Raw genomic sequence first — 27,757 nt, forward strand, 5'->3', positions numbered from 1 at the left:
TGTGATCAGTTTGTCCTTTGAGTATGTTGGCTGTCAAGACAGCATACTTTCTGTGCCTGTCCCTTTCCCCATATCTTTTGTTCCTGCTGACCTCCCTCCCTTAATATACCCCCAGCCACCCCCCCACTCTCCCCGCTCCATATTTGGTCTCCTTTGCCATTCAGCTGTACCTGATTAAGTTTCTCAAGGATTGGTCCTAAGGCCTCTATTCACAATACTCCCATTGCTTCATTTATAGCAGCTCATATTTGCCCTAACACACCCTTTTCCCCTGACCTAAAACCCATAAATACGGTACCACTTATTTAAAACTGATGCCAAACAATTTGCCTTATCTCCTCAGCTGAAATATGTTCCAGAGCTCTTTAATAGCACTGCTAACAGTTGTCATTCATCCATGACACTTCTCTCAATCTTCCATAGCCAATAAAATTAACAGGACTTGCTTTTCTGTCTTAAATGATTGCTTCAATTGTCTACTGGTCCCTAGTCTATCTTTGCCCTCCACTGTCTTCACAGCGGACCCAGAATATTTTTTCAAAGACGCGAATCTGATTCAACACACAAGATTTTAAAAATTTGCGTGTTATTAATCAGGACTTGCATTCAGTAATTTACTTCAGACTTCAGGTGACTGTCCCTTTGCATTTGTATTTTAAACTCCAGGGAAATGCCCATTGACTTCAGCCTTAACTATGCAATTTATCAGAGTCCGCCTCACGTTTTTCCACACGTGTTATTCTTTCCCTCATATAGAACCTGTATCAGTCTCGAGTGTTTTACATTCAGTCAATTTCACCAAATGGCGGCGGCAGTCTTTTCCGTGGGATGGATTCGCTGTCTTGCGCCTCAATGACCCTCCACAGAATACCTGAGATCAGCCAAATTGGCATCTGTTCCACCTTCCTTGTGCTACTTACCACTCGGCAAATAATCAGAATAGCAATCGGGTCTAAGCCAGGGACTCCCGCGACTGGCTTCTAACACATACCCTATTTAAATTTTACACCAGGCAATTTAGGGGGTGAGGAAAAGCTTTTTGGGGAAATGGGACTCGAACTTATAGGCTGTGGCTGTCCCATTTCCCGCCACAGGCGGGCTCCGGGATTAGAGAACAACGACCGCCGCCAAGAGCGCCAGTGAAGCGCATGCAATGGGTAGGGGGAGGGGCCTGGCGCGCGCAGACAGAAGACCCGAGGTGGGTGGGGGCAAGCTCTCTCGCGAGAGTGGGTTTGCTCTTGGTCCGCAGCCGCTGCTGCCACCTCTTACCAGCGCCGTTGCTGCGGGGGATTGTGGGATCCTCCGCGTCCCGCTCGCTGGGAGAGAGGTACCTCTCCTTTTTCCCTCTCCCTTTCCTTAAGGTAGGCGTGAAGCGGGTAAGAATCGGGGTGGGGTGGCAGGGGGCTCTCCGCGTCCGCCGGGGGGAGGCAGCGATGGCGACAGAGGCTGCGGGGAGCCGGCGGCGCGCCTTTCTTGCTCGCTCCCGCCCGCCCGCTCTGCCTCCCTCCGCGCTGCGTATGTGAGCCGCCTAATCGGCGGCCGCCATGTTAGGAGCGCAGTGGCGGCGCAACCAGCCTCCTCGGGCGGCGGAGGTGAGCAGTCCCGGAGGGATACACGCGGTCAGCCAAAGGCCCAGGGTGTGGCGGAATAGTCGGGGACACCGAGGGCAGCCGATCGGCTGAGCTTCCCGCGTCTTGGGTTTACTGTGGGCGGGGGCGGGACAACGAGCCCGTTACACGCGAGCTGCAGCGCTGAGGAGAAGGGAGGAGCGCTGGAAGCCTGAGGGACCCACTGTCCATAGGGTGCTGTTTGGGGGAGGATAGTTAAGATAGCGAAGCTCTTGATTAGCGCCAGTCCCATATACGTGTTTGCTTTTTCCCCATTTGCGCCGGAAAATGTGCCCCAAAATGGAGGATTTCGTAGAGTCTGAAAAGCTTAGCCGCTTGAGCAGCGTTTTCGGTGTCACGGCCTCCGCTCTGCTCCTTGCCCATCGCTTCATAGCGCCCCCTAAGACTCCCCTGTCCGCCCACACATGCGCGCGCGATTTTAGCCGGACCTCAGAAACAATTCCTCCCCACCCCCCATCGCTTAAAAATGGCCGAAAAAATGAAACGTTAACGCTTGTTTTTCGTATTGCGTCTTGGATAAAGCCTTCTGCAGTACGCTGCGAGGCAGGAGATTTGTACTTGTTTAGAGAATCACCTCACAGTCCTTTTCCCCCTTATTAAAATACTATCAGTCTAGGTTCCTCCAGAGAATCGTGTGGTGTGGGACCTTCCGGTTTCCAGACAAAGGGTTTGGAGTACCGTGGTGTAGTCGCATCGTTGTTCTTTTCATGCGTTGTGCCATGTTCTGTGTTCCACAGAGACTCTTCCCATTTACCGTGGAGGAATATCTCCGAGGTGTTTATATTGCTTGTGGCCCTATCTTGTGGAATATTCCTGTTGGGTCAGTTACAGTTTTCCAGCCAGATATTTCTAGAATGATTATGGCGATTCCGAAATTTCTAGTCTTGCAAGCGCGCTGGAATAATGAGAGTCGTTGATTTCCCAGGTCGTAGTCATGAGATTTTGTATTGATGCTGCGTTTTGGTTGTTGAACAGAGAGATTGGTTTTAGATTTTTAAACAGTAATGCACAGTTTTCTCCCAGGTAAATTTAAACAATAATTGTCTTGTCTGCGGACAAAAATAATACCTTAGGCTTAAATATTCAAAGTAAAATTTCCTTTTAAAAAATTCAATGGTTTGGTCATCTACGCAGCCTAGCGATGTAATTTTTCAACATTAGTATTGTTCTAGTAGTCAAGAAGGCGAGGAAAACAGGTCTTGTTGGAAAAACGCTCTGTGGTATGCCTTTCCACTTAACTAGAATGTTTTTGCAAACTTGAAATTAAACACAATTGAGGTACTACATGAAGATTTTTTTGGTTGGTTATGTAAGATTTGGAAAAGCGATCTTTAGCCAGACGGTGTTCGTGTTTAAGTCCTTTAAATTTACAATTTTTCCTTTACATATAACATTATATGCTTACAATATTAGTATATACTTTACCCAGAAAGGAAGTTTTCACTTTATCATTTTTATGTATCTCCCTTTTCACTATGTGTACGTATCTCCCTTTTCACTATGTGCTTTTATGTACCATTTTGAACTACTTCGGAAGGATTTAACCACTCTTGATAAGAACATTGTTTATCATAAGGGCTTCTTTAAACATACTAATTTTAGGGCAGTGTAAATGCTAAATAATAATACAAGTCAGTTAATGATAACTAACCAATTTTTAACAACTGCGGAATGCAAAGAAAACGTTTTACATAATTTTATAAATAAAATGTAATTCAAATCCCTAATTTTATAGAAAAGATTAAAGCCCAAGGAGGCTGTGGCAGTGCTGCTAGTGCCTTCTGGAATGCTTGCGCCCTCATTGGATACTTGAGTCAGACTCTTTATGTCTTACTAAATAGGCTTAAAAATGAAAGGACTACTCTTACAGGAATGTAACCTAAGGAAATAGTCTGTTAAGATTTATGTACATAAATGTTAATCTCAGTTACCAAGCATATTAAAAATCTAAAAGATTTAACATTTAGAGATCTAATTATAGTATGGCCCTCAAATGGAAATCTATACAGCTATTTGAAACAATAAGGAGAATAATGATGGGAAAATGATAATGGAATATGGTATTAATTGGAAAGAAAATGTACTAAAACTCAGCTACTGCCAAATTTAATATATTCAAAGGACATATAAATAAGCATAAAAAGAGAAGTATACCCCCCGAAATATTAGCTCTGGGTGTTGGCATTATGGGTGATTTTTCCAAAATTTCCACAAGAAATTATATTTACTTTTGTAATGGGAGGGGACATTTTTGTAAATGTTAGAACTGCTTAATACCAGGATCTCATGTTGTTTTGTATTTTAGGATCTCTTGTATTTTTGAGGGGAATTCAGATAGAAGTGAGCCAGCTTCTTGAAGTCTGAAGTGGAGAGTTTTCAAGTGACATAAAGTTGTCGTTATTGTAAGATAGAAATCTGAAGACATTCTTATGTAAAAATGTTTTCATTGTGATTAATGCTAATTAGATTACAATGTGAACTGCAGCCATTAACTACTTTAAGAATGAGCAAAACCAAAGAATTGGATAACTGTGTATTATATGTTCTTAGAACATTTTTTAGTTAAAAGTGCTTTGTTTTTATATATCGTTTAGTTAGAATTGCTTTAAAAGTATCCCATATTTGTGGCAACAGTTTCTGAGTGCGGGTGACTTAACTTTGGGATAGACAATACAAAGTTGGTTGAGTAGGTTGGAAGGGTTGTAGACTGTAGTTTTGCGGTGTGTGCAAGGTTATTCCAAGGTCAACACTGTCCTGGAAATAAAGCGTTGAAATTTATAATTCTTAGCTATGTAATGGGCATTCTCACTGGTTAAAAATTTAAAAAGCTATTCTAAAGGTTAAAAGCTAATTGATACAGAATACTTGCTTTTTTTCTGGAAAATTTTGAAGATGGCATGTCTCTGACATTCTCTTTGATCACGAGTTACACTAGCCTGTGGTTGGTTGTTGGTACATACCTTAAGGCAGAATTAGGTTAGCAAGAAAACAAAGAAGGTATACCAATGGGGGAATGGGGTGTAGTTCTTCCCAGCGACTGCTGTTGGATAAAAACAACAAAGGGGGGAAACATCTGTGGTACATGTCATAGTGGGCAGGCAGTAAAATGCATCAAATATGGAAAGCAGTCAATTGATATGAGGGTCTAAATAGGATCTTTGATTTGCAGTATCATAATTTGCTAATGAAGGTACAGAACTTTCTAATTTTTCAAGGTGATTTATATGGGTTTCCCACACACGCCCCCTTTGTGGGGATTACTAGGATATTAAACATCTTCCTTTGGTATAGTAACCCATAGAAGGACCTATACCAAATGTGAACTTTTCAAGGGAAGCATTTGAACACCTGATTCATGCAGTAGGTGGGAAAGGAACAGCAATATCAAAGAAATACAAACATTTGTACTTAAAATATTCTTGCTGTGAGGTTTGAGACATCAGAATAATTTTAATACTTAACTATGTGCCCTTGTATGGGCTATGGTATTCTGGGAAACACCATGGAGGAGGAATTTTTACACTTAAGCATCAGGAGACACCAAGAAATATTCATAGCAGCATTCTTGGTAAGGCAAGAAATTGGAAACAGGCTAAATGTTCATCATCTGCACAATAGATAAGTACGTGTGCCATAATGGTGTCTGTATCGCAGGGAAAGTGTAGGTTTAATTAATGAATAAATCAGTTTTTTAAAGCAAGTAACAATACATACATATTAAGTCTGTAAAAAAAATAACTAGAATGCAAAATTACCGTGTTTTTTAAGGATATATATTAAGTGGTAAAACAAAAAACAAAGGACTACAGAAGGGAAGGAGGAATGCATTGGAAATTGGTAGGTAAGAGGTATCTAAGGTCTTGTTAATATTCTGTTTCTAAATTTGAATGTTTGTATACACAGTGGTTTGTATAATGCATCATATAAAGTGAGAGTGCTGTGCCTTAAGAGAATTACTAGTATTAAATGAAGAGAGGAGAAACACATTCCAGCTAATTATATTTGCATGAGTACTGGGCAGTCTTCTCATAAAATGACCTCTCTCATAAGGTGTTGGCATATAGTGGAAAGTGGGTTTGGATAAGTTAGGATGCAACCAGTATGTGAAAGGCATTGAAAACCTTAGTGTGGACTTGATGTGGTGAGTAGTAGGGAGTGGTATGTTTTTGAGCAGTAGAGTGTAAGGTAATGAGATGTTTTAGGACGTTATATTGGGAGCTGTGAACATGGATGCAAGGAGGCCAGCCGAAAGGCAGGAGTACTGAAGATCTCCAGTAAGGTTTTGGCAGAGGAAATAGAGACATACGGACTTTATTTGGAGGATGAGAAGGTAACTTAAAGGTAGATTAGCAGTAGAGAATAAAGAAAGGTTTAATTTGTCCACTTTCACTAGAATTCACTTTTGTTCTATCTTATTTGTCTGGGTTACTACCAATCTCTAAATCTGGTCTTTTAAAATCTGACTTCTAGTTCAGTAACAAAGTTTAAACATGAGTACTGGCTTTAAGTAGAAATGGATAGGACATTTAGGTTGATATATAAAATAAGGAAGTACAGTACAAGTGAAAGGTTTATAAGCTCTTTGTGTGCCGCTGGGTCAGTCATTTTATCAGATTACAATTGATTGTGAAGATCAGATTACATAAAAGGTGGTTACTGTGTGTGCTTACATGTGCCAGACACCATTCTAAGTGTTTTATGTGAACTAATTTATTAAATTTTTACAGCCTTATGAAATAGGTATTATTTTTATTCCCATTTTACATATGAGAAAACAAACTCATGTTAAGTAATTTGCCCAAGGTCACGCAGCTGTTTTGTAATAGAACCAGTATTCAGATCAAGATGTTTGGGCTCCAGAAATCTCAGTATATATCGAGTCAGAGAGTTGTACAGTGTTTGTGGAAACCGGGATAGTAGAACGTAAAGTGAGTGGAGAGGAGAGTCTTAAAGGTGCAGAATGGTTCCTTGATGAAAACCACTAATTCTGCTTTTAAATAAAGAGTTAAGCCAAGTTAGTATCAGTAAATTAAAAATCAAGAGTCAAAATTGTCAGGTAATTGGAGTGACTTTCTACCCTGTAGTATGGGTTTATAAATCAGTTTCCTTCGTTGCTTTAATCTGAAAATTATTTAATATCTAATTCAAAGGCACTAGGAAATATTTTTAAAGCTAGGAAGAAGGAAACTATTCCAAGTCTGAATAGGAATCCCTTCTACTGATATTAACATGTTTTCTATTTTAGCAGCTGAAGGCTCTCTGCAACACTTTTATCATTAGCCTAAGAATCAAGAAGTGGGCGAGAGGTTGAGTCCAGGTCTATAAGATGAAGAGCAATAGTCTTAAAGCATTTTAAAATATGAATGCCTATTTTTCAGCCTTCTTGGCACTATGTTTTATAATGTTTCATCTTTTCCTATTGTGTGATCAGGCACATATTGCATGTATTGCTTTGAACAAAACTGAAATTAATAGAGCTCTAGGGCTTTCTTTCCTAAGGGGTTTACTATTTAAATTAATTTTATTTTTAAAAACCTTTTAAGTCACTCATAGGTATACCATAGTGAGATCAGATTATGACACTAAGGAATGCACATTAAAGTACAAGGTTTTAAAGTGGCTCAAGCTCTACAAAAAAATTGAATAGTTCTTTTAAAAAAATCAAACCTTTAAATGAAATGCAAGTTATAAAATACTGAGAAAAGATAAAGTGGAATGCTGGTGAATGTTAATGTTACTTTACTTTAAAATGATAAGTTATTTATAAAACCATTATAAAATTAAGTGAGAACATTTTAAATAAGGAATAATTTACCTAGCCCTGTATTTTAATTGGAAATGGGTTGTCACTTGATTTAAAAGTTCTGTCTATAGGAATCAGTGCTTTTGTGTGATTGATGACAAAAATTAAGCACCTACCTTTGCAAATCATGCTTCTTTGATATCACTAATAGCTATCCCTGCCATCTATTGGTGACACGATTAGAATTTACTGTATTGGTATTGTTGGTTACTACCTTAAACATATTTGGGATATTTTCACATGAATAAGTTAACAGATCGCAAGTTTGACTGGTGGAACATTAGGAAAATCTGAAATTTCTTGTACGCTTTGTGGTTTTAATTCAGAAGGGGAAAATACTGTAAGAAACTATAGTTTTCTAGCTGTTTCTTGTAAGATTTTTGTGAGATGAAGGGTTAAAATAATGTCAACATGAACACTTTCTTCCTAAATATCTCTATCTACAAGGATTTTATGGTTCTGTCATCTTAAAATCAGTTGTTTCAAACAAGTAATTCACACAATTGAGAACATAGCTAACGATACCTGTGGTAGTTAGAAGGTACCTTTAAAACGTGGAATTTTAAAATTTTGGATTTAGAAGCTGAAGATTTTTTCCCTATATCTTTTAAAGAACTAAAGCCTGCTTATGCTCATTTTAGTAATCCTGCTAAGTAAATAACCCTCTGAAAGAATGATCAATAGGACTAACAGGTAATCTTTATTTTACATAGGAGAAAATCTAGAACAACCATTTGTTTCTGTTCTCCATGAACTTTCTATGTTAAGCTTTGTTTTCTGAAATATTTTTGTATTCCAGTTCTTTAATTGGAGATGAAACTACATCCAGTAAAGAATATCAGATAGGTAATTTATGGAGTGAGAGGGGTTGAATGTTATTAACCGAAGCTTATTTCTTAACCATACATAAACAGATATTTGTTCAGATATTGGACATGAAGCTAGCATATTTAGTAGCATTTACAATTTTTAGGTCATGAACTAGCTTTTAAGTTCTTGGTTAATTATTTAGTAGAATTGTCTGTAAAAATGAGTTTTAAGCTTGTTCATTAAGAATTTGAGTATTAGATATAGTAAACAGCATTTTTGAAGCCTAATGATGAAGTTAGGCATTCTTTTTCTGATTTGGGGTGGAGGTACTTTCTGTTTTGGAAGTGAAAGGTTCTGCGTTGATGCACATTTAAAATTTATTACATAAAGATTATAAATGGGTAAATTAGATTTTGACGTTACATGTTATATTAATCTCAAAGGAACTGTTTTCAGACTTTATTAATCTCTAGTATAATGTACTGTGAAAAGGAAATTTTACAATTGTGGAAATAAAAGAGTAAAAGAAGCTAATCTTTTAAAAAATATTTAGTAATTTAGTAAACATCTCAGTATTATACTACTTTTTAAATGAGCCTTTTAAAATGGCTTGTTTATCTTATGTTTGTCATTGACCAAAGATATTAAAGGAATTGTTTTCATAAATGCTCTTAAACAGTGTTAACATGTCTGATTTCTCTCAATTTCTTCATTCTAATGAAAAAAGTTTAAGAATTTCATTTGGTTATTTGTGTTTCAGTCAAAGGTCTGACTTTTAAATTTTAAGTTTCTTTTCAGTAATACCATCTCATGTTTTTCTGTGGGGCTGCATATAAGTTGAAACTCTGAGTCCAAAATATTAAGGTTATTCTTAATGAAATTACAAGTTGTCATGGGATATATACATTGTTTGTCTTGCCCTTTTTCTGAGTTTTTCTGACATCCATTTTCTGTTTTATCTTTTACCTTCTCTTAACCTTTCTTTTTGCAGATACACCATTTTCATTGTATATGACAAAGAAAAGTGAGCTCTCTGCAATCCAACAACCATTTCCTTAAAATATGATGAATGAAAAAATTTTACGCATGATCGTTATAGTATTGTATAATTTCCCTGAGGGAAAAGAATAATTCTTTCAAAAAACTGGCTTTTCAATAATACAAAGCTTTGGCTATGACATGAAGGGCAAAACTGCAATTAATAATAAGCTTGGTGCTTTGAAATATTGATTTTAAAAAACCCTCTAAAAGTTTTGATCTTTGAAAATAAAGTATATGTGAAAATTTAGAGGGTTCTACCAATGTTTTTACACAGTGTATCAACTGCCATTCTGTATGGCACTTGTACGACATTATCAAAAAAACTTTCATCCAAAAAAATCCACTTAACTCTTGTCTTTATTTTGTTAGACCTATCTTAAAGCCTAAGTTTACATAGCATCCAAAATTAGTTTCTTTGGTGTCTTCTCAAATTCATCTTTCTTGGTGTGCAAAACATCTGTAATTCCAGTCACCTCTGATAGCATTTCTGTGTCTTTAACTTTGTTACATCTTTTTGTAAAATCTAGTCCTGCCTGTAACTTTTTTTATACTTCTTCTGCCACTATCTAGTGTTTCCTTGCTTGATTCTATCATTGGTGGGATTGGCCCCATAATAGACTTGTAACTATTGAATATTGCCTGGTTTTTACTGTAGTAAAGTTTAATATTCTGAACTATCAGTGCTTAGGTGTATGGGTGATCAGATGTATAAAATTTAACAAAACCTCCAGATAGAATTCTGTAGCAAACTACTTACTTAAGACTTAATTTCTGTGTGTAGTGGTGATTATAAAAAGCTGTTTCATCGAGGACATTTATTAACGTACATCATTTAATATTTTGAGAATCATACATAAATGCTTTGCAAATTCTTGCATAACAATTTCTGAGGTAAAATAATTTAAGAAAAAAATGAAAATTCATCTACAAACACGTTTTGGGTGATTGTATTCAGAATTTAAAATTTCCAGGTGATTGTGGCTGTTCTTGTGAAAAATTTACAGAAATCTATGCAAGCAAGATCTCATTTTCATTTTTATGCCTGTTTGGAGCTCTAGAGGTTCTGAAGCCCTGAGCATTAAATGAGTGTTGGTGGATGCTAACTTGGGGAGTTTCACTTCTTTAAATCACCTAAACTTCCTGTACCTGGGTTTTTTCTTGGGAGGTTTCTTATTTCTGTACTGACCATACTTAGTTCTCCTTACCTTGTAAGATTAGAAATGAAATAAGTACTGCCTGATACAGGATGGACAATAAGAAGGCAGTTAGCTATACGGCTTAAATTTGTGCTGAAATCCTTAAACTGTAGGAAGTCACTTATTTTTCTTCACATCTGTCTTCACCTCAAATTGATTTTGCTGCATAAAGGTCTCAGTTACTGTGTTTGGTCTTAGATCTTATACTAGGTACTTATCACCTAAACTTCATTTACTTGTGATTTTTACTTGGTTCTTTCTGATAGTTATAATAGGTCTCATTTTCTAAAGCAGAATACAACTGATTCATCTTTGACTTGCTGACATTGATTTTTTTTGTTTTTGTTTTTAGTCTTCTGGAACTTAAGCATCATACTATAGGGTGTATTTTTATTCTTCTGAAAGAAGAGACCCATCTATATTTTTACTGAAATTTTGATGTACTCGAGACATCTAACCCTTCAATTGAAATGTTTTTAAATTTAGAATGAAATTCCCTTTAATAGTTAAATGTTAGCATGAAAGACTACTTTTTAAATATATGCAGGCTCTGCATACATCTGGAATCTGTTTAAGATATATAATAAATTCCTTGTAAGTTTGAGATCTTAAATGTTTTTTTTTTTTTAATCAACATGATGCATAAGTTTTTTTTCTTTAAAAAAACGGCATCTACTTAAAGGGATTTATGACTAAAATTGCTTATTTTTCTACAGAGTTGTCTGCTGGTTCTCAGCTTGAAGAAGATTCTACAGTCCTTATTGATCCTTTTTCTTGGCGTTACCATTTTTTGAAGCAAAGTTAACCTAGTTTTCTAGTTTGAGCTTTCTTTTTGGCCATCTTAAAAAAATTTTTTTTTAATCTAAACTAGACAAGAGATAGTTCTACAATGTCCAAGTCATTCCAGCAGTCATCTCTCGGTAGGGACTCGCAGGGTCATGGGCGTGACCTGTCTGCAGCAGGAATAGGCCTTCTTGCTGCTGCTACCCAGTCTTTAAGTATGCCAGCATCTCTTGGAAGGATGAACCAGGGTACTGCACGCCTTGCTAGTTTAATGAATCTTGGAATGAGTTCTTCATTGAATCAACAAGGAGCTCATAGTGCACTGTCTTCTGCTAGTACTTCTTCCCATAATTTGCAGTCTATATTTAACATTGGAAGTAGAGGTCCACTCCCTTTGTCTTCTCAACACCGTGGAGACGCAGACCAGGCCAGTAACATTTTGGCCAGCTTTGGTCTGTCTGCTAGAGACTTAGATGAACTGAGTCGTTATCCAGAGGACAAGATTACTCCTGAGAATTTGCCCCAAATCCTTCTACAGCTTAAAAGGAGGAGAACTGAAGAAGGCCCTACATTGAGTTATGGTAGAGATGGCAGATCTGCTACACGGGAGCCGCCATACAGAGTACCTAGGGATGATTGGGAAGAAAAAAGGCACTTTAGAAGAGATAGTTTTGATGATCGTGGTCCTAGTCTCAACCCAGTGCTTGATTATGACCATGGAAGTCGTTCTCAAGAATCTGGTTATTATGACAGAATGGATTATGAAGATGACAGATTAAGAGATGGAGAAAGGTGTAGGGATGATTCTTTTTTTGGTGAGACCTCGCATAACTATCATAAATTTGACAGTGAGTATGAGAGAATGGGACGTGGTCCTGGCCCCTTACAAGAGAGATCTCTCTTTGAGAAAAAGAGGGGCGCTCCTCCAAGTAGCAATATTGAAGACTTCCATGGACTCTTACCGAAGGGTTATCCCCATCTGTGCTCTATATGTGATTTGCCAGTTCATTCTAATAAGGTGAGTTAATGCAACAGATGCTTCTAATTTCTTTTACATTGTAGTGTCTATTCTGTATTTACCTATATCTTTTACTCTAATTCTGTAGTCTGATGACACTAAGTTGATCAAGAATTTTTATACTTTTGAGAATACTTTATTTGGAAGGTAATTGTTTTTTGAGCATTTTAAACCAGGGCTTTACATTAATACAATCTGCCTAGATTACTTCTGGCCACAAAGCTGTCATCCACTGGGATTATCTTGTTGGTTTTTGGCATCAATATGTTCTTCTTAATCATATTTAAGCAGTTTTTTGTCTGCTTTGTTGAATTGTTTTGAGTATTTTTATTTTTATTTTTTATTTTTTTGCAGTCAATGTGCTCTGCCATTCAGGATGCTAGATTTCAGCTCTCCATCTGTCTTGATTGCTGATTTGTATGTAGTAAAGATGGATTCTTGAACAATTCTCTTTTTTTTCTTATCTGTGGCTACAGGGAAAGAGTTAATGTAGAGCCCTGGTGTTTATGTTTCATATTTTAGATTAGTTCATTCTTCCTTTTTTAATTTCCCTTTAACGTAAATTCTCATACTATGACTGAAATTTTTCATCATTTTTTTTCTCCTTTTCCACAACTTTCTTAAACATACTTCAGAACTCACTTTTTATTATCCCATATTACATCTATCCCTTTAGAGACTTGGAGAAATCCACTATTGCAGTATCCTGCTCTGTGTTTCTTCATAAGCATATTCTTTTTCTGACTTAGGCTTAGACTTCTGGTATAGTCATTTGAGGAAAAAAAAGAGATATAGCGTATTCTCCTTTGCTTTAATTATCACATCTGGCAAAATGGGAACTTTTTCAAAAAGCCCTTTTAAATATGTTGTCCTTTCTCTTTCAATGTTTCAATTTTACTTCCTCTGATTTTTTGTCAATATACAGTGCAGTTGACTTAAAGTCAACATTATAGCACTTGACTAGCTTGATCTATAATCTGACCATCCATTTTTCCTGATGTGCTGTATAGTTAATTCTATTTTAACTGGAACATACTGCTACTATGAAATCGATTTGATGGTTATTGTTCAGGGTTTTTTTATTTACAGTAACATCTGGAAAGGTTTTCTTTTCATATCTATCCCTTTTAAATGTATTTTTTAGTGAGTTTTGAGTAAACTAAATCATATAGATCATTAGATTTTGTTTTTAATCTGTTTGGATCACAGTATTTTTGTCACATAATTAAGAGAAAAGACTGTTTGAATTTGGAGTACTTTGAAAAAGTCTTTAAAAAGTAATTCTTAGCTAAATATGTATTTCTATAATACACAAATCTTTTGAATTAATGTACAAATAGTTTAAGTACACAAACAAGGAATATTTTAATCTTTATATCAAAAATTAATACCAAATGCTAAATTTAAATTCATAAGTAAATTTTCATGCAAGACACAGAACCCCAAACTCATAGAAATTAGGACATTCTGTCTGGTTGGTGTTTTTGGTGTTGTCTGTTTTCAAATTTGTTGGATATACTAAGTATATCATGGAATTTAGTTTTTTTGTTCAGTACTCAACTTCGAGTTCTAGGTCTGGTGGGAGTTGATTTAATGAAAAGGTCCATTAAAACTTTGGTGACTCAATTTTTTTCTGTTACTTCTTGCCTATTTGCAATAATGGCAATCTCTAAATTCCCAGGAAAATCGCTAGTTACATTGTCTCAAATTAATTGTAAGGGACTTAAAATTCTTTGTTCTGAAGTCATTGAAATCAAAACCTGTTGTTGGAAGTCTGCTTATCCTGACTTTGAGCAGTAATTTAACCTTGTTGCTCGCACATAAACAATTGAGTAAAGGAACACAAAAGCCATGAGAGGACTTCAATCAGAGAAAAGTTTCTATTTTGTATAGATGATTATTTTTTTCACCAAATTTTGTTACCTTCTAGTTCCTGAACAATGATATTAATAAATAATGATAGTAAATGGACCTAAATTAAAAGAACAGTTTAAAAATATTTGAAACTGTGGATTCGAGAGTAAGATACCCTACCTAGTGCAAGAGGTACTTTTAACCTGTAAAAATGTTTAGGCCCTTACTCTATCAAAATATTGGGAACATTTTAAGAACTATTTTAGAGGCCCTTTGATTGTTTGATTTACAAAATTTATATTTGTAAATAGGACCGATTTTAAGAAGTTTAAGTACCTGGATTTTCAGTGTATTCTAGTTTCCTTAAAGCTCACTTTTTCTGGGTATCTGCATTATTGAAAAAGTAATTAATTTAGTAGTGGTCTTTACTCATTTTAGAGCTGATGTAGAAACAATGACTTTAGAGAAAAATTCCTGTGGTGAAAGTAGATTATGAACATTTTTTAAACATTTAATCCTGCTCTCTGGTATTGCTGCATAACTTGGAAAATCTGTTCTTTTTACCTACTGGTAATGTTAAATAACCTACCTGATCAAAACTTCTTAATATGAAGTAAGAAACTTTTAGTTGAAAAACATCATCTAATTTGTCATCGTTTTTGATATTTTAAGTGACTTTCAGTGATGGTGTTGCTTTTCTTTCTAGGTCATTTTAGAATGTGAAGTGGCTTTTCTGTACAACCTCAAATTCCTTTCACTTAAAGAAAACTGCCCTTTCGCTGTCTTGTCACTTGCGTTCATATTTTTCCTTTTAGTATTATTCTAGAAGCCCTTAAGTTATTCTTTATTCTACCATTCCAGGAGTGTTTCTCCAAATTATCCTTTCTTCATTATCATTTAGGTATCTCAAAGACATCAAGGTGAATGTAGTTTTCCTACAGAATTTCTGAATTCAAAAAATGAATCCTTGTTCTTTAGAAATCTGATGGGAGAGTTACCTCAATGTAGAATCCAAGGATACAGGTTTTTTTTAAAACCCTTTTGATTCTTAATCCTCACCTTAAACCAAACAGCAAAAGTGTGGTAGGACAGGTTAGTAATGAGCGAGCTTGGGAGGTTTGTAACTGAGTCTTTGATCTTGGCCTTCCTTCTAGTACGTTGAAAGATCAGCCACTTTTACCATAAATTTGAACTTTTATAGGGCATGGGGATTGGATATAAATAATTTCTGTTCAACTAGATACCCTTTCCATCTTCTATGAGTTAGAAGCATGCCTAATAGGGTAAACTTACTCCTTTCCTAACACATTACTTCTCAAGGATATTTTATAAATAAAATCTGAGAACATTTTTCATTCAGAAAATTTTAAGTTAATTGTTGAATCCCTCTTCTGAATTTTGCAAACTTTACTCATGGCGCCTCTTGCTTCTAGCAATTTTAAAAGTAGCTTTCAACAAGTCAGTGGTCTGTTGCTTTGCAAGTAAAACCTTTTCATATCCCAAATATCTGGTTGTAGAGCCAACTACAGAGATCTCTTTGAGTTCCTTAGCTATTAGCCATTATTTCCAAAAGACAGTCTAGCTTTGAGAGATAGCTCTTCAAGTTCTGAGAAGTGACATTCTTTTTGAATGTGTTCCATCTTAGTTCTCTCACAGGGTTTTAGCTAATTCTATTATGGCATAGGAATGTATGTAAACTTGTAATATAAGTCAGTTTTTAAAAATTAAGATCCCATTTATAAAATACAATTCTAAAGCTTTTCAAAAAGGTATCTTGTAATTTGGTTTCTTATTTTAGTTCAGCTTTAAGTAAGACCCTTTTTAAAAACATTGCCTGACCATGTTCTATATTCCAAATATAATTGTATTAGGTAGTGTGGGTGTTAGAAAATTTGGTTCATTTTGTGGGAATTTGTAAAACAATAACACGTGTAAAGCAGGAATTGTAAAACGATAGCTTTATGAACAGTGTAATAATCACTTTTTTTGAGCACTTCCTACGTGCCTGGCAATGTTTTGATAAGCAGTTAGTTACCTTTATTAATTCATTTACTGTTCACAGATCCCTAGGAGAATATTGAATCATAGCAAATTTACATATTTTGTGCTAGGGATTCAGGTCTAGCAAGTGGCACCTTGGGAATGGAACCCCAAGCAATGGCAGCAGAACCTACTTTTCCTAACTCTTATATTACCTAAAACATTAATCATTTATATGTGGATTTTTAACTAAAGAAATGAAAATTTATTTGCATAAAATAGGACAAAAGTTAATCCCTTCAAATTTAAAATAACCACAAAGGAGCAAATATTGGCTGAATGTAATGTTTTCCTCCCTAAAAGTTGGAAACAGGCATTCCTGAAATTTGCTTCTTTAATTCTGGGACATGTGAGCTTAGTTTTTTTATTAAATGGGAAGCATTTTCTAGAAAAGCCGTTCCTGTTGAATCAACTTAGCTTTTAATGTCTGTAGTATATTTGGAACATACCTCAAAAGGCTGGATGAAATTAAACATTCTATTTTTAACTAATTGTTCACATTTATAGCATATATTTTCTAGAAGAATAGATACAAGCATGGATATTTTGTCATATTTAGAGTACTATAAAAAACAATTCTAATATAACATGAATAATTTAGTTTGGTCTACAGCAGAAATTAATATGTCTAGCTGATCTCAAGGTCAGTTACTATTCTTGATCTTTATTAACTCTATATCTTTTCCCTGTAAGGTCTATTAGTATGTTAACCAAGTTACCCAGTTTTTCCAAGAATGTGCATGGCGTATTTGAGGGCAGGATCAAGCTACAAGGATTCAGAAAAATCGCTTTAGGTTAAATCAGTGTGATTAGTAAATGGACAGGTTTTTGTACAGCCTATGATGTTGCATATAGATTAACATCCTAGAGTTTGAATGGTTCAAATGAAAATCTTTATTTTTGTTAATTCTACTAATTTACTTTGCTGCAGGAGTGGAGTCAACATATCAATGGAGCGAGTCACAGTCGTCGATGCCAGCTTCTTCTTGAAATGTAGGAGTTTGAAATACCTTTAAAGCATCCTTACCATGAATCAGAAACAGCCATTGATTGGTTTTCGGGAATTCATCATTTACTTGTAATATCCACATTGTTATTCCTGCATAGTTGATACTGTCCAGGCAATACTAACTACAAACAAAATGTTTAGATCTGAAATCTTAATGGAATATTAGATGCAGCGATCGTGGCACTTTGTTATTTGATATTATTTCTAGGGTAAATAAACATTAGTGCTTTATACAAATTGAAAGAATTTTTAATATACTAAAAGATAGCTTTTGGTATATAGCATAGATTCATAAGAACATTCTCAATAACCGTAATACATGCTCTAAAAATATTGAATATACAGAAAAGGGTGGGGGATCGTTAGAAGTTAAGCTGTCAAGCAGAATCCTTCAGGATGTATTTTTTGTGTTGGAGATACCTTTGGTTCTGAGTTTAAGCTGCTAGAATGAAATTGAATTCCTGAAGAATCGCCCTGCCTAAGCAGCACACACAATACCTACTGTTCACGGGGATGGCAGTTTTCACACATGCCTACCTATGTTGGGGCTGTTCTTTCTTTCTAGTGATACAATTCAACTGTGCTCTTAGTACTTAATATTGGAGAAGGAAAACCTGTGATTACAGGTCCCTGTTTCCCTACGTAGCCCATATTTCCAGTTCCTTATGTAGCATGTTCCCTACTTATGACTTAAATACTGAAAAAAAATTTAATTTCAACGTACATTACCTACATTTTCAAGCAGTACAGAACACATTTATTTTCATTCGTGTAGATTAATTTGGAGTTCTGAAATTTTCCTTTGGAAATATCTATATGACAATTTAAATTGTAATATTTCTAACACTTATATTCTCGTACTTTACTAATAAATAATCTCTATTTTAGAGGCCAAACAAGGCTACTTTGTGAAAAGGATAGTTTTATTTTAAAGTTAATTTTCTGGTCTTTTTAAAGCTACCCAGAGTGGAATCCTGACAATGATACAGGACACACAATGTAAGTTAAATAATTTTTAAGCTATGGTTTGTAAAGGAGATCAATATAAGGAATTCAGGTTAAACTTTCAACATTTCATAAAATATTTTCTGAATTATTTTTTATTGACTGGGTGACAAAATTTTTAGTAACTTATTTTATGTAGTACTTTTTATTTTATTGCTATTATAGATTTTTTCCTAATTACTTCGCACATAAATTCCCCTAAAGATTGGAATCATAGTCATCCAAGAGGTGCTTTAACAATAAGTCTTAATTATTTCTGATGGATACTTTTATCATGCTTATTATATTTTATGTCTTCACTTTACTAGGGGCGATCCATTCATGTTGCAGCAGTCTACAAACCCAGCACCAGGAATTCTGGGACCTCCACCTCCCTCATTTCATCTTGGGGGACCAGCAGTTGGACCAAGAGGAAATCTGGGTGATTATAAAATTCATGTTACTTTTCCCTAAGCTTTTACCATAAAAATGAAACGCAGTGATGGTAGGCAAAAGAACGCTTAATAAAATGTTACTCAAAAATAATATTCATGAAAAGACATGGTACTCGTGATATTTGTAATATGTCCTTTTGTTCGTGTTTGAAAGATATTTGTTTTTCAATTGAAGTAGCCTATTATAGCAAGTATATTAGAAGACTGAAAAAGTATATTTTCCCCCATAAAGGTGCTGGAAATGGAAACCTGCAAGGACCAAGACACATGCAGAAAGGCAGAGTGGTCAGTAATAAAGCTCTTGGTTTCACTCTATTTGCTGTTTTGGCAATGTGATTTGATTTAAATAAATCCTTGCTAATTGAATCTGTGTCATACTTCTTAGTATAGTTTGAAAGCCATCAGGATTTTCTGTGGGTTTGATAAAAGTTAAAACTTTAATTTTCATATGCCTGTAGTCTATAGAGATTGCACCTTGTTATCCGATAATATACACAGTATTCAATTTAAAAATCAGAGCAAACTATTTTATGAAACTTTGAGATCTGTCCTACCATACTAACATTTGATTTCCTGTATAGCTTTTAAATTCTCTAGAATGTTATGAGTTGTTACTTTAAATAATCTGTTCTGGTTAACATTAGACTCTAAAAGTTCTAATGCATGACCTGTTTCATGTTGCGTTTAAAGAGATTTACTGACTTGATTTTTTTCCCAATGTATAGGAAACTAGCCGAGTTGTTCACATCATGGATTTTCAGAGAGGGAAAAACTTGAGATATCAATTATTACAGCTGGTGGAACCATTCGGAGTCATTTCAAATCATCTGATTTTAAATAAAATTAATGAGGTATGAGTTGAAAAATGTGTAGTATTTATTCATTACTATATATTTCTTAAAGGGATTACATGGTTTTGTACTAGAAAAACAACCCAGTGTAATCTTAAATCATCAATATGGAATGAAGTAAAGGAAAAAGCCAATAATTGAAGTATGATAATTCAGAGGGTGCGGAAAAAAATGTATACACATTTTAAGAAAGGAAAAACCTGTATTAAAATGTGATACTCAGCATATACCGATAACAAAAGATGAATGAGTCATGTGTATACCTTTTTTTGGCACCCCCGGTATATAGTAAGTCCTCACTTAATGTCATCAAAACATTCTTTAGATGAAATGACAGAATTAAACCATTTTTACCACAGGCTAACTAATGTAAGCAAGAGTTAAGTTCCTGTGGCATCTCATCATAATGAAATGTTATTCACGGACCTGCTGTAAAGATAAATTCTAGTACTGATGGATAATTAGTAACTTTATAAATTGTAGTTCTTAAGCAGTAAATTGTAATCATTTCAAACTTCTACCAAATTGGTGCCAAATCATTATTTCGGATACATTGGGCATAAGTGATAGTTTTAGTAGTAGGAAGATAATAAAATCTGAGATGACCTTTAATAAAATTGCTTAGCGAGTTAGCAATGTTGGGTTTTTTGTTCTACTTTTAGATTCTTGAAAGTACTTTTTATTTAATGATTAAATATATCTGAAAAGACTTTGAGCAATGTTTGTTTATTTGTAATTGTGTACTCCCGTGTGTGTGTGTGTGTGTGTGTGTGTGTGTGTGTGTGTGTGTATGTATGTGTGTGCGCACGCACGTGATTTCAGGCATTCATTGAAATGGCAACCACAGAAGATGCTCAGGCTGCAGTGGATTATTATACAACCACACCAGCATTAGTATTTGGCAAGCCAGTGAGAGTCCATTTATCCCAGAAGTATAAAAGAATAAAGGTAATATTTTTTTCAAATTTGTATTACCAGTTACTTAATACATTGTTTTAATATTAACTTTAGCTATTTAAAGTTGCTGCTAACAACTAGGATAATGTTAACTTGCCTGTTTTTTCTTTGGTTTTTCTGTTTATTGAATGAAAGAAACCTGAAGGGAAGCCAGACCAGAAGTTTGATCAAAAGCAAGAGCTTGGACGTGTGATACATCTCAGCAATTTACCCCATTCTGGCTATTCTGACAGTGCTGTCCTTAAGCTTGCTGAGCCTTATGGGAAAATAAAGAATTATATACTGATGAGGTTGAAAAGTCAGGTAATATACATGTAGATGATAATTGGTGTTTTGTTTTTTTCGTACTTCAACTGGGATTATATTGTTGCTTTCCATATTATACATGATTCTTTTTTTTTAATTCATTTTCCTCATTTATTGTATTTGTGTAGTATCTTCTAAGTATTACTTTTCATTTTTTGCAGAAAACCTACACATAGTCGTTTAATATTTAGTGCTTCTTTGTAAATCTGACAAGTTGCCCTTATTTTATTGGGTGACTTAACTCTTATCTGTGTCTCTGCTAAAGATTAAATTTTCCTACCAAGTGGTTAGAAAAAATAATAAGCACTAGAGTTCTATACTATACAATTTTAAGAAAAATAATGCCCTTTGTAATTTTTTTTTTTTCTTTTTTTAAGGCCTTTATTGAGATGGAAACCAGAGAGGATGCAATGGCAATGGTGGACCATTGTTTGAAAAAGGCCCTATGGTTTCAGGGGAGATGTGTGAAAGTTGACCTGTCTGAAAAATATAAAAAATTGGTACTGAGGGTATGTAGTACTTGGTTCATCATCATTATAAAGCTTGTTTCCACATATTTCAAGCCACAACATTCTTATAAACATTTTAATACGCTAAGAGTATAGGTTTTAGTTGTTGAAAGAGCAACCTTTTCTCTCTGGTTTTCCTCAGTAGCAGGAGATTTTTATCTGGTATTCCATAAAAACACCTTTATTGCTTTTGTCTATTGTATTTTAGCTTTTATTTGAACAAAGTTCTACCAAAATCTTGATTATCCGCTGCTCTATTGAAATGTTGATAGTAATGAACTTCCTGACTTAGGTAGCTTAAATTCTTAGTTATAGTTACAAGGATTGCATAAACTTAGATGATTAAAGGGTGGTAATTGTTAGTTAATTGGATAATTATATTATTCTGCAAATGAATATTTGTTTAATTAATAATAAATTATTATTAAATAAATAATACATTTATGTAACTAATGCAAAATTTTGTCTTTTAGATTCCCAACAGAGGCATTGATTTACTGAAAAAAGATAAATCACGGTAATTCATTCTTTGTGTGTGTTGTATAAGCACGAGTTCGTTAAGCTCAGGGGAATTAATTGAGATGTATGTTTTATTTCAGAAAAAGATCTTACTCTCCAGATGGCAAAGAATCTCCAAGTGATAAGAAATCCAAAACTGATGGTTCCCAGAAGACTGAAAGTACAAATGAAGGTAAAGAACAAGAAGAGAAGTCAGGTGAAGATGGTGAAAAGGATACAAAAGATGACCAGACAGAACAAGAACCTAGCATGCTTCTTGAATCTGAAGATGAACTACTTGTAGATGAAGAAGAAGCAGCAGCACTGCTAGAAAGTGGCAGTTCAGTGGGAGATGAGACAGATCTTGCTAATTTAGGTGATGTGACTTCTGATGGGAAGAAAGAACCTTCAGACAAAGCTGTGAAAAAAGATACAAGTGCTTCAGCAGCTGCAAAGAAAAAACTTAAAAAGGTAAAGGAAGATTGTATATTGATCTATTTTAATAGAAAACTAGATCAAATAAATGTTTCAACATATTTACCATAGTAGGGTCAGATTAAAGAGAATTAGAAAAATCAGATATGAACCACAATATAAACATTTAAGTCTAAACTCTGCAATAAATAGCTTAAATAGGACCTCCTATTATAGTTGCCAAAAAATGTCAGCTCACAAAGAACTTTTTAGTAGTGAAAGAGAAAAACTTAAAACTATGTATGCTTCTATATTGTAGTGGTAGTAAGTACTCATAGGCAGCTGTATACTTTAGCTTGTTTTTAAAAAGATGGAGTATGAGTTTTCAATAAGTTAATTGACCAAAGATACTTAAAACATTTTGCTACTCAGTCAATTATTGAACTTGAAGAATTTTCCTATTTGAGAAACATAAGCTTGATCAGATACTTCATTAGATTTTAAAATATTTTTCTTAGACTATGTTACTAATCAGAGCATATCAGGTTACTGAAGGCGTTAAAAAAGCATATCATGCATATGAATATAAAAATACATACATGGTATAAAGATTAATAAAACAAAAGACCCATGGTATACTGACTACCTGTATTAAGGATTAGAGCATTTAAAATGCCTTTGAAACCCTGTATGTTAAATGGCTCTTGAAATGAAATTTTTGTAATTTTATTCTATTGTTTTCTTTTAAGTAACATTCAACTATTAGAAAGCTAATTTTTACCCCTAGTTTTGTTTGTTTGTTTGTTTGTTTGCCCCCTCCCCCCAACACTGGTTCAAGCCATTGTTTCTCAGTCTAGTTGTGTAGGACACAGCTCCTTGACCCATACTGGTATTATGAGCCTTGCGCTTTCCCCCTTCCCTGCTGAGGCAGTCTGTCGTTGGTCCGCAGCTCATGGCAGCTCTTGCCAGCTCACTCTACACTGGCTGCTGGTCACTCACATTGGCTCCTCATGGCAGCACAGCTCCAGGGAGAGCCATTGTTCACAATCTTAGCTGTAGAGGGTGCAGCTCACTGGCCCATGTGGGAATCAGTCCAGCGGCCTCCACCTGATGGCTCCAACCACCTGAGCCATTAGGCCGGCCCTACACCTAGGTTTTGATGGCTTGGTCAAATAACTTAGTCTTTAGATTATTTTTTTGGCTGAAGTGGATGATTATTGTGTAATATGTTTGTACTCGTAAGAGCTTACAAATTTTTCTAAGCTCTTTGTGTGTGCTAATTAACTTAATCCTCACAACCATCTGTGGTAGGTACCTTTGCTATCCCCATTTCATGAATGAGGAAAGTGGGGCATGGAGAAGTTCAATAAATTGTCCATGGTCATATTGTTTATAAGTGGCAAAGCCAAAATTTAAAGCTAGGCAGTTGTGCTCCAGAGATTGATTTTTTAAAAAAAAAAAAACAACCACTACAGTTTTAGACTGCATATTCTGTAAACAAGTTGTATCATAAGATACTGTCATCCAAAGGACATTATTCAATTCTATCAAATCAGTTCTTTGATACAGTCCCTAGAAGCAAAGAAGTGTCAGAAAGTATAGGATGAGTGTCCTCATATTATTTATTTTCTGCATTTTGTGTGAGGCAAGCCTTCAATTATTTAATTTTAAAACAAGCTAAGTTTGTTTTTTAAAAATCAGTGATTTTGGGGGGAAAAAGAGAAAAAGTCAGTATTTTGAGAGAATGAGTAAAGACAAAGACGCTATCCCTTTCCCTTCAAGTAAAACAAATGGAAGGGATGCTGCAGGATAATTGTTGCAGAGTAAATTTGTCTTTCTTAACAGCGTCGTTTCCCAGGGAGTATGGAAGGTTTTGTCACTCTAGATGAGGTTGGTGATGAGGAAGATTCGGAACTTCAGAAACTTCGTAAATCGGGCATGGCATTTAAATCTGCTGACAAAAATGATGATGATTTGGTTGAAATTAAGGTGGACAAGGTCGAGGAACTTGATCAAGAAAACGAAGCAGCGTTGGAAAATGGAATTAAAAATGAGGAAAATACAGAACCAGGTGCTGAATCTGCTGAGAATGCTGATGATCCTAACAAAGATACAAGTGAAAACGCAGATGGCCAAAGTGATGAAAACAAGGAGGACTGTACAATCCCAGATGAGTATAGAATTGGACCATATCAGCCCAATGTTCCTGTTGGTGAGATTTAAGGCTTTGTTCTTCCCCTCTCACCCTCCCCAAACTCTTACTAAATAAGATTTTTTTAATTGGTCTGTCTTTAAATTGATTTTTAAATAAGCTCTGATAGTATTTAAATTTATTTCTGTACAGAACAATTTGTAAATCTTAATTGATATATTCTCCTTTTTCTTAACCGAGTCTCCTGATTTTGTATCTTTTGTTACCATTATGCAATGTTCTCTTTTCTTCTCATCAAGGTTTCTGAGAATTTCACATCGTTTTTTGTTTTGTATACCTGTTATATTTCTGCCTTCTTAAGAGTATAAATAGGTGGGACCTTACACATCAATTAAATACAACTCAGTTATTAACTAATGTCATTTTTTTTGTTTAATTTTGTTTTAGCTTAGGCCATATTGGATTTGAGAACACTAATTAAAATACTCAGTTTACTGAATTTGTAAGAATGTATGTTTGTGTTCTAGGTATAGACTATGTGATACCTAAAACAGGGTTTTACTGTAAGCTGTGTTCACTCTTTTATACAAATGAAGAAGTTGCAAAGAATACTCATTGCAGCAGCCTTCCTCATTATCAGAAATTAAAGGTAAGGCTAAATCTTAAGAGTTCTTTAGTGAAAACTAACAAATCATGTAATTTATAGAAAATAAAATGTGTATAATACCTTCTGTGGACACAGATAACACATTTTAAGTGTTTTTTTCCAGGACCCATAAGCTCCAAGTCAAGTAGCTGTTTCAATCTAGTTGTGGCGGGCACAGCTCACAGTGGCCCATGTGGGGATCGAACCGGCAGCCCTGTTGTTCAGAGCAACACACTCCAACCCGCCGCCCCCAACAAATTTGTAATACAAATTCCTATTTGGATATTTTTAAATTTGGTATTTTAGTGGCCTCTTTAAGGACTAAGCACTGAAACAAATAATGGGGGGAAACTTGAAAGTAGGAGTTAAACTCATAATTGTAGATAACTTGGTTTTTCACACTGCTGTATAACATAAAACTACAAAACTATCCAGTTATCAGACATGTTCTGTGTGTTGACTAGCTGGATAAAGATAGCATTTAATTGTGGGACAGCCAGTTAGCTCGGTTAGAGCGCAGTGCTCTTAACAACAAGGTTGCGGGTTCGCTGTCCACGTGAGCCACTGTGAGCTGCTCCCTCCACACCTAGATTGAAACAACTGCTTGACTTAGAGCTGATGGATCCTGGAAAAACACACTTAAATAAATAAAACGGTTTTTGGGTTTTTTTGTTTTTTCAAAAAAGGAAGAAAATAAAAGATAGCATTGAATTTAGGAAATCCAGTTCTTGGCTGAATCATTTGTTTTAAATACAAGTGTTCTTTGCTGCTTATACATATGTTTTCATAATGGATATGAAAAGGTTATTTTCAATGGTGGGAGTAATCTTAACAAATTTTATCTGATTTGATATTAAGCTTTTTGGGGGCAGAAACTATGTATTACCTAGATAAATATAAAAAAGTGTTCTCTGGGTTGCTTGATACTTTATAAAGAATATCATGCTTTTGATGTTTCAGATTAGATTTTTTTTTCTTTTTTGTACTTTCATTAATGTCTTGACAGATCTCTTGTTTCCATGAGCTCTAGAAGTTATAGGTCTAATACAAGAGTCAGCAAGCTACACTTTCAACGTAGCCACTGCCTTTTGTAAATAAAGTTTTCTTGGAATACAGCCACAATCATTCATTTAAGTACTGTCTGTGGCTGCTTTTATTGCTATCACAGCAGAAAAGGGTAGTTGAAATAAAGACTGAGTGGCCCACAGACCTAAAATATTTACTACTACTGGCCCTTTAAGAAAAATTTGCCCATTTTTAGTGGACGGGGCATTGAATAAATGCACGTCATTTTCACTAATACGTGTTCTTGGAGTAGCAGCAGTTCTGACTATGGTCGTGTTTTCTCATCTCTATAAGTTAGTGTTAATTTCACCTTGAAAGAAACGTTTTTCACATTTTACCATTTTCCCCCGTCTTATTGTGCTGTCCTAAACCCGTTTTTTTCACTGACTAATAGGAATAACTGAATCTTTAAAATAATGATACGGTTATATAGTTTAATTACACCAAACCCCCAAATTTGGATAGAATATTTTATTTTGGAATTAACCGATTTATGTTCCTCTTAAATAACTTATTTAATCCCTATATGTTTTTTCTGCAGAAATTTCTGAATAAACTGGCAGAGGAACGCAGGCAGAAGAAGGAAGCTTAAGATGTGCAAGAAGCTTAATGATTTCAAAGAAAATAGTGGTTCTTTGTTTTTAATGTTAACCTTTTTTAAATACAGTACTGGTAGTTAGAAGAAAACTATTGTACTCTTTTGTTTTAGTGGAAAAATAATAGATGTCTGTTCATGTGTTAAGTGTTATAGCAAAAATACATACACGGTTAAGTTAATGAAAAATTGTTTTTGTTTTATCAGAATGGTAACAGACAGGAGTACTTAGTAGAGACTGACTTTGTAAAGCTACTTAAGACAACTTGCACCACTAAGAAAAAGATGCATAGAACTATTCAAAGAAATGAAATTTAGTAGTTCTAAGCTTCAAAGAAATGTCAAAACTTTTAATTCCATTCAATAAAGAACAAAAGCAATTGTATTTTTATTACTTTCATCTGAAACATTCCACATTTTAATCTGAGCCTTGCAGACTTTAATTTGGAGTTTGAAGCGCTTTTGGTTGCATTTCATTTTTGGAGAACTTCATTAATGTGAGATTAGCGATTAAAATGCGGGTGCAGTTTTCTTTTAATGTTATGCTGTTGTTTAGGTAATAAGAAATATTAAGTAATTGGCTTTAGATTTTGTAATTTTTTCCCTAAGTTCCTGCTAGATTTCGTATTCTAGTAGTCAATGTATTTTCAGTGAAATGTAAAAATATTCCCGTTCTCTTTGACCAGTATTAATTTCTTGAGACTTTATTGCTTGTCACTTGAATCCTGTAGCTGTCATACATCTGGTATAAGCAACATTTGATTATTGAAGTGTGTAGACCATCTCTTCATATTTTCAAGATGTAATTTTACATTTCTGCATTTTTAAAAACAGTTTGGCCATAATCTAGACGCACGCTTCTAATTCATATATACCTGCACATGTGACCTTTGTGAACAGAAATTTGCATGTATAATCTGTGTTTACTTGTAACTTTCTGGTTATAAACTGCTTATATCTGTGGATTCAAGTTTCTGAAGTGAATACCAATAAAAAAGAACCTAGGCCATGTTCATTGGTTATACATGTTTGGAATGTTAACCAATATATTTGTCAGTTGTGGTTTTTATTCACTATTACACTTTTTTGCATGCTTTAACCAATTTTTACATTTTTAATCTAGAGTGCTCTAAAGACTGCTAC

At 34.8% G+C, this 27,757-nt stretch overlaps 1 protein-coding gene across 17 annotated transcripts; it reads left to right on the forward strand.

Moving 5' to 3' along the window:
* The first annotated feature begins 1,045 nt into the window (after nt 1-1,045).
* Nucleotides 1,046-27,659, forward strand: MATR3 (matrin 3). Of its 17 annotated transcripts, none has more exons than XM_019740281.2 (15): nt 1,165-1,327; nt 11,195-12,279; nt 17,105-17,166; nt 18,140-18,181; nt 18,496-18,608; nt 18,854-18,906; nt 19,347-19,472; nt 20,295-20,420; nt 20,565-20,732; nt 21,113-21,244; nt 21,718-21,761; nt 21,844-22,213; nt 24,002-24,368; nt 24,836-24,957; nt 26,561-27,659. In XM_019740281.2, exons 2-15 carry the CDS (start codon nt 11,368-11,370, stop codon nt 26,609-26,611), a joined length of 2,688 nt encoding a protein of 895 aa, XP_019595840.1. In that variant the 5' UTR covers nt 1,165-1,327; nt 11,195-11,367; the 3' UTR covers nt 26,612-27,659. The 17 variants fall into 17 exon arrangements, with proteins under 17 accessions (XP_074169702.1, XP_074169704.1, XP_074169703.1 ...); XM_074313599.1 differs by having other exon boundaries at nt 24,146-24,368; XM_019740279.2 differs by having other exon boundaries at nt 1,222-1,361.
* The last annotated feature ends 98 nt before the right edge of the window (nt 27,660-27,757 follow it).

Source organism: Rhinolophus sinicus, linkage group LG10 (genome assembly GCF_036562045.2).
Source record: "Rhinolophus sinicus isolate RSC01 linkage group LG10, ASM3656204v1, whole genome shotgun sequence".
Taxonomy (NCBI): domain Eukaryota; kingdom Metazoa; phylum Chordata; class Mammalia; order Chiroptera; family Rhinolophidae; genus Rhinolophus; species Rhinolophus sinicus.